We start from the raw sequence: 13,271 nt of genomic DNA on the forward strand, positions 1-13,271 counted from the left end.
TCTTCAGATCATGTGGCTGACTTGTCATTCGGAGCCCAGTCTAAGAAGTCATTCCTAATCACCCAATCCAAAGTTGTTGTTTGAGTGCTCTACCCAAATACTTAACATTTTCTGATATCTTTTGTTTGTTTAATTGTTTACTTGTATCTCTGTATCCTTAGAATATAAGAATGATGGGAGCCAGGGACCTGTGGTACCTGGCATAGAGGAGGTAATCATTAAATACTAGCTGAATGAATGGTGGGATTTTTTGTTTCTGGCAAAGCTGCTTCTTAACTTTTGCTTTAATGAAGACCTTCTGCTTGGGATTTTTAAAAATCTTTTTCTATAGACAGATCTGTTTTCTTTCTCTTAACAGAACTGTGAGAAACTGGGTGAGCTGCTATTATGTGAGGCTCAGTGCTGTGGGGCTTTCCACCTGGAGTGCCTTGGATTAACTGAAATGCCCAGAGGAAAATTTATCTGCAATGAATGTCGCACAGGTAAAGTAGTTAGAGAAAGGTCTTCTTCCAAGGAAGGTTTGAGTTTCAAGTTTTCTAGGAAAAAATCATTTATTGGAGACATTTTTTTTGTGGCAATACTGGGCTAATTCCTGCAGACATAGAGATAGGTGCTCTGTGGTCTTTGCCTTCAAAAAACTCAAGTGAATAATGAATGTATAGTATAATATAGTGCAAAAAGTGTTGTTGTGAGTGTTAAAGTGCTGTGTGAATGAAGATGCACCAGTGCTGCAGAGGAAGATATCTGAGTTTGGTTTTAAGAGAGAAATAGAAATTGGTGTGTGGAGGGGAAGGATAGAAGGTCCAGTAAAGAAAGTATGAAATATTTGGGGAACAGGAAGCATATAGGTCAGTATGTTTGGCGTTTAAGATATTTTAAGATATTTTAGGGAAGAGGTGAGGCATAGGCAGTGATGAGGAGGACTTCTGGGTTACTGATGATATTTTATGTTTCTTGATCTGAGTGGTGATCAAGAAATGTGTTCACTTCATGATTATTTGTGAACTTAGAGTGTGTGCACTTTTCTGTGTATATTATACATCAGTAAAACTGTTTAGCAAAAAAAAGAGAGCTATTTCGTGAGAGTTACAATATACGGATTGGGTCAGAAACTAGGAATGGTCAGGTGAGACCAGCCTGTAAAGCACCTCACAGCTGTGCTAAGGAGATGGCTGTTTTTTCAGCATTATGAATGGATGTTACAGTATGAAAGTAGTAAAGAAATTAGGGTTGACAGTAAAGATTTTATGCTCATAAGTCATTAAAACCGTAGGTGTGCATGATGCTGCCCAAAGAGAAAACGTCTGTAGAGTGAGAAGAGGGCTAATGACACTACTGGGGGATACCCACTTAAAAGGGGCTACTGGAGGGTGAGGAGGAGCTGCTCAAGAAAGAATGTCTGTGAAGCCATTGGAATGGGGTGTCATCAGCAGAGGCAGATGGGGCAAACAGACCAAGGAGGTTCTAGAGTGAAAAGAGGATCTATTGTATTTGGCAGTGAGAGAATGCCTTACTAAACCAGACTGAATGATGAATGGGTAGCAGTATACACTGTTTCTTACAGAAGCTTGACTTCAGTGGAAAAGGGAGCAGTAGCTGAAGGGAGGATGTTAGAGGGTCAGGAGGAAGAACATCTTGAGTAGGATGAAGGTTAAGAATTGTGTAGGGAAATAAATTTCCGTAACAGGAGGGGGAATAACTGGAGTACAGTCACAGAGACAGGAGAGGATAGGCTTGAAGAGATAAAAAGATTAAAAGGGAATGTACCATGTAATTGTGAGGGAGATGAACACTGAAGTTTTTCCTTGGCTTGGTGAGAATGGTGGAAAAAGGTAATTGTTTATAACCTGAAGGGAAGAGTGTAGGCTTAGACTAGCCCCTGTGGGAAATAAGAGATGAAATTAACTTGTGTCTGTAAATAGATGGCCATGTCAGATTGAGTTATTTCATCTTTCTGCTACCACTTTCAGCAGTGTAGGAACAAAAGGTGGAAGACAAGATAGTTGTGGGGTTATTTTGCCTTCTACACACGTTGGGCTTTTGATCATTATGTGCCATATGGTGTCCCGGCCCTGTAAATAAAATTTAGAAACAAATTTTAGATATGTGCATATCTCTGTTGCCCTAATTTTCTTAGAAAGATCTTCTTCTTCTTTTTTTAAAAAAATTTTTTTTAACTTCTTATTTTATATTTGAGTATAGTTGATTAACAATGTTGTGTTATATCAGTTGTACAGCAAAGTGATTCAGTTATACATATACATGTATCTATTCTTTTTCAAATTTTAAATATAGCAGTGAGTACAGTGTCAATCCCAAACTCCCTAACTATCCGTCCCCCCAACTCTTCCCTCCTGGTAACCATAAGTTCCTTCTTTAAGTCTGTGAGTCTGTTTCTGTTTTGTAAATAAGTTCATTTGTATCATTTTTTTTAGATTCCGCATATAAGCGTTATCATATGATATTTGTCTTTCTCTGTCTGACTTCACTCAGTATGACAATTTCTAAGTCCATCCATGTTGCTGCAAATGGCATTATTTCATTCTTTTTAATGGCTGAGTAATATTCCATTGTATATATGTACCACATCTTCTTTATCCATTCTTCTGTTAATGGACATTTAGGTTGCTTCCATGTCTTGGCTATCACTGCTAGTGCTGCAGTGAAGATTGGGGTGCATGTATACTTTCAGACCTTGTTTTCTCCAGATACATGCCCAGGAGTGGGATTGCAGGATGATATGGTGGTTCTAGTTTTAGTTTTTAAGGAACCTTTGTATTGTTCTCCATAGTGGCTGTACCAATTTACATTCCCACCAACAGTGTAGGAGGGTTCCCTTCTCTCCACACCCTCTCCAGCGTTTATTGTTTGTGGATTTTTTGATGATAACCATTTAGAGAGATCTTCTTGCCTTTTGTACCAGTGATCCAGTTTTGCTAGTCTCGTCTTTATTATGATGTGGTATTCTCTGAACCAGGCTAATCTAAGGCAGAACTATTTTTTTAAAAAATCAACTTAATTAGAGGGTAATTTGCCTACTGTAAATGTACCCCTTTTAATGTATGTTTTGATAGGTTTCAATAAAATGTATACACCCACACCAGAAAGTTCCCTTGTGATCAGACCCAGTCAGTCTTTTTGCACCTCACCCCTTCATCCCCATCATCAATTTCAGGTTAAACAGTGATCTGCTTTCTGTTCAGAGCACATTAGATTTACCTTTTTTTTAGAGTTTGTGTCTAGCTCAGCATAATGTTTTTGAGACTCATCTGTGTTGATGTGTGTATCAGTAATTCATTCTCTTTCTTAAAACAGCTTTATTGAGGTGTAATTGATATACAGTAAACTACACAAAGTGTACACTTTGATGACGTTTGGGTGTGTGTGTGTGTACATACACCTTTGAAACCATCACTCAGCATAGTTACTTTGAGATCAAACAACATTGTTGCAGGTATTGAGAATTCATTCTTTTTATTGCCAAGTGGTATTCCATTGTATGGATATAAGAGTTTGTTTATCCACTCATCTATTGATGTACATTTGGATAGTTCTCAGGTTCGGCTATTATAAATAAAGCACTGTGTATCCTTTGTATGGATACACTTTCTTTTCTGTTGTGTCAATATCTAACAGCAGAATGGCTGCATATGGTAGGCTTAACTTTTTAAGGAACATCCAAAGTGCTTGTACCATTTTATATTTCCATCAGCAGTGTGTGAGAGTTTTAATTCTGCCACATCTTCATCAACATTTGGTATTGTCAGTCTTTTTAATTTTAGCCATTCTGACAGATGTGTAGTGGTATTTTATTGTGGTTTTAATGTGCATTTCACTAATGATGAATGATGTTGCACATCTTTTTATGTGCTTATTTTTCTTATGTGCTTTTTATGTGCTTATTTTTCTTTATGTGCTTATTTTTCTGTCTTTGAGGAAGAGTGTTCAAAATTTTCTTTTAATTTGGGTTTTTTCCCCCCCTATAAATTTATTTATTTATTTATGGCTGTGTTGGGTCTTCGTTGCTGTGCGTGGGCTTTCTCTAGTTGGCGAGCGGGGGCTGCTCACTCTTCATTGCGGTGTGCGGGCTTCTCATTGTGGTGTTTTCTCTTGTTGCGGAGCACGGGCTCTAGGCGCGCGGGCTTCAGTAGTTGTGGCTCGCGGGCTCTAGAGGGCAGGCTCAGTAGTTTTGGTGCATGGGCTTAGCTGCTCCGTTGCATGTGGGATCTTCCCGGACCAGCGCTCGAACCCGTGTCCCCTGCATTGGCAGACGCATTCTTAACCACTGCACCACCAGGGAAGTCCTGGGTTGTTTTCTTACTGTTGAGTTTTAAGAGTTCTTTATATGTATTCTGGCTACAAGTCCTTTATCAGATATATACTTTCCAAATTATTCTCCCAATCTGTGGCTTGTTTTTTAATTTTCTTAATGGTATCTTTTGAAGAGCAGAAGTTTTTAATTTTGATGAAGTCTAGTTTATCAAATTTTTTTTAATGGTCTTTCTTAAGCAAGAAATCTTGCTTAACCCAATGTCACAAAGATTTTGTTTTCTTCTGAAAATTTTTTAATTTTAGGTTTCACATTTAGGTCTGTGATCTATATTGAATTAAGTTTTATATATTATGTGAGGTAAAGAGAGGTTATTATTTTTGAGGGTAGAAAATTTTACCCTAGTTTTAGTAAAGATGTATAGAGTAAGAATAAAGGAGTCATTCCTTATTTCTTCTGGGTCACCCTGTTTTCCTATAGTAGGATGACCACACCATAATTTAGGCTACTCCAGTTAAGTATTGGCTGCCAGTTATTCAGTATCAGGCAAGTAGATTGCTTCTTTTCAAATACTTATTTTAAATTTTTTTCTAAAATTATTATTAGTTGGTGATCTCACTGTTTATAAAGATGAGGTGGATTATTTTACTGTGTTCCTATTTCCAGCAGGTGCCAAAGGCAGGATTCGTGTTCAGGTCTGTCTGTCTCTCAAGCCTGGGCTCTTTCCTTTACATTGTTTTGCTTCCCAGCGAGAGGTAGATTTTTTTTTTTTCTCTTAAACTTTTTATTACAGAAATCGTCAGACATATACAGAAGTAGAGAGAACAGTATAAAGAATCTCAACATATTCATCACTTAGCTTCAGTAGTTATCAACTTCTTGCCTCATTTTACTCATATAGTTCAAAATATATGTAACTAGCATATTTTTTTAACACTTTAAAAATATATATCCATTGTATACAGTGACTCCTATGTGTCCTCAACTACCCAGTCCCACTTTCAAATTTTCCCACTTTGTCTCAAAATATATTGTTTTATAGTGTTTTGAATCAAGATCCAAATAATGTCCCTGTATTGTATTTTTTAATAAAAAAATTCATCTCTTAAACTTCTCTTAATCTACAGCAGTACTATTCCCCTCACCCAATTTTTTTTGTTTTTTTACAACAAAATATGTTTTATTTAACCCAGTATATTCAAAATATGTCAGCATATAATTAATATGAAAATGACTGAAATTTTTTACATTCTTTTTTATGTGCTAGGTCTTCAAACTCCAACGTGTGTTGACACTGACTACACATCTCAATTTAGACAAGTGCCATTTTAAGTGCTCAGTATCCAAGTGTGGTTTCCCTACTGGGCCTGTGCTAAATCAAACCTTACTTGTCACCCCTACATGACAAACCTTATTGCTGGATCCCAATAACTGCACATATTTGAGGGACCCCTCACCCAATTTTTTAATGTTCTTTATTTCTTGAGACAATGGTCATTTGTCTGCCAAGTTTTCTACATTCTAAATTTGGCTGATTGCATCCTTGAGGTGTCCCTTTAACTTGTTCCTCTGTCCTCCGTATTTCCTGGAAACTTGTAGTTAGATCTAGAGGCTGGATCAGGTCAAGTCAATTTTCCTTTGGCAAGAATACTTTGTGGGGGATGTCTACTTCCTATAGCATCACATCAGCAAGCATGTATTAAATTTCCCACTTAATAGGGATATTAAGATTGTTCAGTAGGTTCGTGTTGTCATACTGATCAGTCTATTGTAATGTTCTTCACTATGATATTGTGATTTTTAATAAATATATATTTGGTCTTTGTCCAGTTTCTGGCGCAGAGCTCCTGAAACCCTTGAAATTTCCTAAGTGATGAGGGCTATAAAGATGTATGTCTTTTTTTATGTTAATGAGAGATGACTTTTGGAACTAGCTAAGGATGGGAGCTGGTTGCCAGGAGAACCAACCCATGTGATTAGAGGGTTCCATCTCCCCCTGGCCTTTTTGGAGGGGAGAGTGCTGGAGGTTGGATTAGTCCTCAATTGCCAGTGATTTAATCAATCATGCCTATGTAATGTGGCCTCCATTAAAACCCAAAAGGATGGGGTTTGGAGAGCTTCTGGGTTGGTGAACACATGGAGATTAGGGGAGAGTGGCGTGCTTGGAGAGGCCCTGGAAGCTCTGAGCTCTTTCCCCATACCTTACTCTATGCATTTCTTTTAACTAGCTGTTCCTGAACTACATCATTTTTTTAGTAAACTGATGATCTAGTAAGTAAAGTGTTTCTCTGAGTTCTGTGACCCACTCTTGCAAGTTAATTGAACCCAACCTCTGATTTATAGCCAGTTGGTCAGAAGTACAAATGACAAGCTTGACTTACAACTGGTAAGGGTTGGGGTGGGAGGCAGTCTTGTGGGACTGAACCCTTACTTAATCTGTGGGATCTGATATTATCTCCAAGTAGATAGTGTCAGAATTGAGTTGAATTGTAGGATACCAGCTGGTATCAGAGAATTGCTTTGTGGTGTGGGCACCCTCCACCCCCACCCCATGTTGGAATTTGGTGCAGAATTGTTTACTCACTAACTTTTCACCTAATGGTTTAGCATTGAGTGAATTCTTGAGTTAGTATTAATTTGTTTCTTCCTGTTTCCTAGGAATACATACCTGTTTTGTATGCAAGCAGAGTGGGGAAGATGTTAAAAGGTGCCTTCTGCCCTTATGTGGAAAGTTTTACCATGAAGAGTGTGTCCAGAGATATCCACCCACTGTCTTGCAGAACAAGGGCTTCCGGTGCTCCCTCCACATATGTATAACCTGCCATGCTGCTAATCCAGCCAGTGTTTCCGCATCTAAAGGTATGGGTTTCTTGTGTAGACCAATCTAATTATAGAACCTCGGTCTCATTGGCAATGGATGTTTCAGATGCTATCTGGCATATCTCTTCATAGCCTCTAGCTTTTTTCAGAGTACCAGCATTTTATGTGAGAGATAAGAGAGTAATGGACAAATTTAGCAGTCACCACATTTTTACATGTGCTTTATGCAACCCCCGGCATTATGTGGTAGTTTTAAATATTTGGAATTCATGTGACATTTAGTTTGAAAAGGTGTTCTGCTGGACATCTTGTTTTGTTTTGCTCTGTTCTGCGCCACGCCATGTGGCTTGTGAGATCTTAGTTCTCCAAACAGGGATTGAACCCGCGCCCTCTGCAGTGAAAGCACAGCATCCTAACCACTGGTCCACCAGGGACTTCCCTCTGCTGGATGTCTTCCTTCATCAGAATAAAGTGTATTCTTCTTCTGTGGGCCCTTATATGTATGGTTATCAAATGTGATATCATTCAGACATGCATATAGGGCAGAACTGAGGTTTTTGTTTTGTGCTGATTTGTTTTATTTTTTAAAATGGAAATTCCTATCCAGAAAATTTTTTCCTGCTTCATGGTGAGCTTGAGAGCTGAGGTTTCCAAAACTATTATGTGGGTGCAGATAAAGTCAAGTTTCTAAATCCATTCCCAGTGAGAAAACAATCATTTCTTTCTTTTTCTTTTTTTTAAAAATAAATTTATTGATTTTATTTATTTATTTTATTTTTGGCTGCGTTGGGTCTTCGTTGCTGCGTGCAGGCTTTCTCTAGTTGCGGCGAGCGGGGGCTACTCTTCCTTGCGGTGTGCAGGCTTCTCATTGCAGTGGCTTCTCTTGTTGTGGAGCACGGGGTGTAGGCGCGTGGGCTAAATAGTTGTGCGCAGGGACTTAGTTGCTCCTCAGCATGTGGGATCTTCCCAGACCAGGGCTCGAACCCCTGTCCCCTGCATTGGCAGGCGGATTCTATCTATCTATCTGTTTATCTATCTATCTATTTATCTATCTGTCTATTTCTGCGTTGGGTCTTTGTTGCTGCGTGTGGGCTTTCTCTAGTTGTGGCGAGCGGGGGCTGCTCTTCATTGTGGTGCGTGAGCTTCTCATTGCGGTGGCTTCTCTTACTGCGGAGCACAGGCTCTAGGCGCACACAGGCTTCAGTAGTTGTGGCACGCAGGCTCAGTAGTTGTGGCATGTGGGCTCTAGAGAGCAAGCTCAGTAGTTGTGGCGCACGGGCTTAGTTGCTCTGCAGCAAGGGGGGGTCTTCCCGGACCAAGGCCTGACCTCTTGTCCCCTGCATTGGCAGGTGGATTCTTAACCACTGCGTCACTAGGGAAGCCCCAATCATTTCTTTCTGCTCAGTACTAGTGGGTCTCTTACTGATTTCTCTGAAAGCCAAATATTGTATCTCTACTATTAAATGCTTGTATGCCCAAAGAACCCACTTCTCCCAAAGGGGATTGGGCAAGAAAAATGTGGCAGTTTTGACTTTTCTTTTAATCAGACTGGTGATATCTTCTGTAAGATGATTTCCTGGCACTATAGATCTTGTCAGTCTTAAGTACAGTAACATGCTTGATCAAAATTGCAGCTTAACCATCAGCTACCTTCTCCTTTTCAGTTGCTATTGTAGGTAGCATTGGGGTGGTTTGGTAGTGGTTTTTAGTTGGTAAAGTATGTTAGAGGATACATCTCATGGGGGGTGGAGGTAGAGGGGTTTATTCATTCACCTAAAAGGCTTTAAGAATCACAGAGTACCAGCCAAGGAAAGCAAGCATTAGTGAGTGTTTCTCCCATCTGGTCTTTTAATCTGATTGTACACACACACCACCCCCCACCCCAACCCCCACTGTTTCGTCTGCAGCTGATTCTGTTTTCCAGTCAGGACAGTGGTTTGAGTGAGGCTTATTCTTGTTGAGGTAGACTCACTTACTGTTGTGGGATCGGACTCCTTAAGGCCATTTATCATATAGCTCCCATCTGAGTTTTTCTTAGGGAATTGGGTGTTTAAGGTCTCTTGATCTAGTAGTGCTTCCATTTGTTTATGGCATTTTCCCAGTGCTAGCAAATAAACTTGAATAACTCACATCGTTTTTATGTTTAATCCCTTTTTCTTTTGTCTCTCCCTGGTTTTTCTGCTTCTCTTATTTTTAGGTCGACTGATGCGCTGTGTCCGCTGCCCAGTGGCATACCATGCCAATGACTTTTGCCTGGCTGCTGGGTCAAAGATCCTTGCATCCAATAGCATCATCTGCCCTAATCACTTTACCCCCAGACGTGGCTGCCGAAATCATGAGCATGTTAATGTTAGCTGGTGTTTTGTATGCTCAGAAGGTAAGACATGACTTCTTGATGTATGGATAGTCTAAAAAGAGGTGAATGCAGTATTTTAATTGAAACAAAAGTATAGTTTTCTTCACATTGCCATTAGAAGAAATACTGGGAAGTGATGTCCTTAATTATTGATAACATAACAGGACAGTGGTTTTGTTCCCCAATAGAGAGGGTTTTATTTTTGTTATTTTGAATAATGATTTAATTTTAACAAAATGATAAACAATTGAAGCAATTTAAAGAAAAGAGAAAGGAAACAAAATTGTTCTTAGAAAATGGGGGAATGTGGTCAAATGGTACAAACTTCCAGTTATAAGATGAATAAATTTGGGGGATGTAATACACAGCATGGTGACTATAGTTAACAATACTGTATTGTATATTTGAAAGTTGCTGTGAGAGTAGATCTTCAAAGTTCTCTCTCTCTCTCTCTCTCTCTCTCACACACACACACACACACACACACACACACACAGCCCTTAAGATTGTAAGTATGTGAGTTGTTGAATATGTTACCTAATCTTATTGTGGTGATCACTTCACAGTACATACACATATCAAGTACATATATGTTGTACACTTTAAGTTTACACAATATTATATGTTAATTATATCTCAATAAAGCTGGGGAAAAAAGTAAAAAATAAACTGGAGGTAAAAAATAAAATAAGAAAGAAATTTTGAAAACCCTAAATAACCCCAAGTCCTACATCAGAAAAAACCATTGCTTAATATTAAGTGATAATACTCCAGACATATGTGCATATAAGCAGATAGAAGGGGTAGATATCTGGATAGGAACAAGTCTAGAAGATGTTGTTATCAGGTAATTGTGTGTGGTTTTTCTAAAATCAATTTTATATTAGTTTAAAGGGAATAAACAAAGTGAAAGTAAAAGAATTTATGAACTTCTGTTAAATATTTCCTCACTGTAAGGGATAATAGTTCCTACAAGGTCTTCAGTGGAGGACAAATAAATTTTATGTCTTTATCTGTATCTCCCCCCTCTCCAACCCCTACTTAAAACATACTTCTCCTAATTTAGAGCAAAGTCAATATTATCCTTCTTAAACATTTTCTTTCCTTTCCATTCCTCACAGCCTGATTTTTGCTGTTTTGTTAAGTGGAGGATTTAGTACTCCACCAGTCTATTTACTGTGGTGCTTGTAGTTCTGAATTCCTTATTTAAATTTTTCTCTTGGTTGGCTGAACTTCTGAGAAACACCCACAGGTCCTACATTTCTCTGCTTGAGACTGTTCTTCATTTGCCTCTGTTCTAGAAGCACACGTTGGGTTACCCTGTTTTCTAGTGTTGAGGGTGACACCAGTTCTCTTATACAGTTTTTTCATTTCCTTTTCAAATTGACTAAATTTTGTTGATTAGTAATTTGGGGGAAACAATTTCCTTGACTTTTCGGTTTTTTAAGATCTACTTATTGGTGATGCAATTTCACGAAAATTTGGCTGGTTATGAACATTCCGAAGGACTAATTTTAAAAAGAGTCAACATGTGTAATTGAATTAGCATCCCTTTTGAGAAATTGGGATATACTAAATAGTTCTAAAGCCATAAAGGAAGTTTTATGACTCCTTTATATGATTGAAAATGGTCAATCGGGACTTTTTTGTTGTTGTTGCTGTTGTTGCTCTTAAGATTTATGTAACATGACTAGAGTTTGCATCAGGACATAGTTGTAATCCTCAAACTATGGTACTAATATAGAATAAATAAAATAGAGTATTAAGTGCAATCATGTGGGTGGGATTTTGATGTAGTTAGGGATGTTTTAGTGCACAAAGTACTGTGCTGTTTTTGGTTTTAGATATGTTAGCTTTGTGATTCTCCTGTATCGTACATTCTTTTTTGCTTTTATAATATCTGTTCCTTATAAAACTGTGGTGAACACTGCTGCCTGTTTATCATTATACCACCTGTCTTTTGTTTAGAAGAAAGTTAAAGACAATTTTGATATTTAATAGCATTTAAATACAACATTCTAAAATTCTGCTCTTAGAATGAAAATAGATGTCTGGGAGGCTGAAATGTAGGCTCTAAAAATTTTACATGTTTTGTGAAGATGGGGAGATGAAACAGTTTCAGCATTAGACTGTTTTTCATTCCACAGTGGAATGAGATGGTTTCAGAGTAGAGGTTCCTTTGTCTTGGCAGTCCAAACTTGTGGCATAATAATGGATACTCATAATGAAAACTTAGTCCCCAAGAAAACTTAGTAGCTGCAGCAGTGACTCTCAGAATGTGACCTATCAATCTTTGGGAAGTGGAGAAGATCCAGAGACCCTTCAGGAGCCTCCATGAGATCATAACTCTTTTCATAATAATACCAAGATGTTACTTGCCTTTTTTCTTTGTTGACATTTGCACAGATGGTGCAAAGCCAATAGTGAGTAAAACTGCTAGCACCTTAGTGCAAATCAAGGTGATGGCTCTAAACTGTGCAAGTAATAGCAGTCATTGAATTCTGTGTCACCACACACTTGCAGTAAAAACATGGACGTTTCACATAACAGTGTCCTCGATTTTAAAAAGTAAGTAAAATGTATTAAATCTCAACTGTCATGTGAACATTGTTTTAATATTCAGTGTGATAAAATGGGAAGTATACATAACACAGTTCTGTTGCATACTGGTGGTTATCTTAAGTTAAAGCACTCGTGCAATTGAGTTGCAATCTGAACTGGCTACCTTGTTCATGGAACACCATTTTTAGGCTTAAATATTACTAAAAATGTAAATCAACTGTACTCCAATAAAAATAAATTAATTTAAAAAATTACTAAAAAACTATGGCTCTTCATACTTGGATATTCGTCAGACATTTCTTGAAAATGGATAAAAAGGAGCCTGTCAATTCAAGGAAAAACAACTGGCAAATTGTTGCCAATGATAAAATTTGAGTTCTTAAGTAAAAATTAGAATTTTGGAAAACTGTCATCTACCCACCCTGAGCTTAACTGCTTCCTAGTATTTACTGATGAAATCATGGGGATATTAATAAATGTGACATTTTTTTGTATTACATAACGAAATAGATCAACATTTGGAAGATTACCAGACTCAGCAAACCAATATTTTCCACATGAACAATGCATGATGTTAAAAACCATGCATATGTAAAAGATCCATTCAAAGTGCAAGACAGATTAAAGAATTTTAATGTAATAGTTACATTAGTAACTATTAGTAACATATCAATAGTATATTGATACAGTTTCAGATTAGACATTGCAAGTAGGGTTTACCCTGTGAGGTTTTAGTGTATAGTATCAAAGAATATGTAGTTATTGAACAGGTTATTAAAATATTCCTTTTTCCAACTGTTTATCTGTGAGAGACCAGATTTTCTTCATACACATCAACCAGACAACATTTTACAACAGATTTAAGTAAAAATATTTGCAAAAAAATATGGTCACTCTGACACTGGTCAGAATGGCCATCATCAAAAAGTCGGCAAATAACAAGTGCTGAAGAGGGTGTGGAGAAAAGGGAACCCTCCTACACTGTTGGTAGGAATGTAAATTGGTGCAGCCACTATGGAGAACAGTATGGAGGTTCCTTAAAAAAACTAAAAATAAAGTTACCATATGATCCAGCAATCCCACTCCTGGGCACATGTCCAAAAAAGATGAAAATTCTAATTCAAAAAGATACATGCACCCCAGTGTTCATAGCACTATTTACAATAGCCAAGATGTGGAAGCAACTTAAGTGTCCATCGACAGATGAATGGAGAAGGAAGATGTGTGTCTGTGTGTGTGTGTGTGTGTGTGTATACGTACGTA

The 13,271-nt window shown here is 37.9% G+C and overlaps 1 protein-coding gene across 3 annotated transcripts in view; it reads left to right on the forward strand.

Annotated features, from left to right (window-relative positions):
• The window catches only part of NSD1 (nuclear receptor binding SET domain protein 1), a 133,961-nt gene that overhangs the window by 95,840 nt on the left and 24,850 nt on the right, over window positions 1-13,271 (forward strand). For all 3 annotated transcript variants that reach the window (XM_068536432.1, XM_068536431.1, XM_068536433.1), the window contains exons 12-14: window positions 359-482; window positions 6,929-7,129; window positions 9,288-9,467. In XM_068536432.1, the coding sequence (XP_068392533.1) occupies window positions 359-482; window positions 6,929-7,129; window positions 9,288-9,467 (505 nt within the window). The remainder of the gene's footprint in view (window positions 1-358; window positions 483-6,928; window positions 7,130-9,287; window positions 9,468-13,271) is intronic.

Source organism: Eschrichtius robustus, chromosome 2 (genome assembly GCF_028021215.1).
Source record: "Eschrichtius robustus isolate mEscRob2 chromosome 2, mEscRob2.pri, whole genome shotgun sequence".
Classification (NCBI taxonomy): Eukaryota; Metazoa; Chordata; class Mammalia; order Artiodactyla; family Eschrichtiidae; genus Eschrichtius; species Eschrichtius robustus.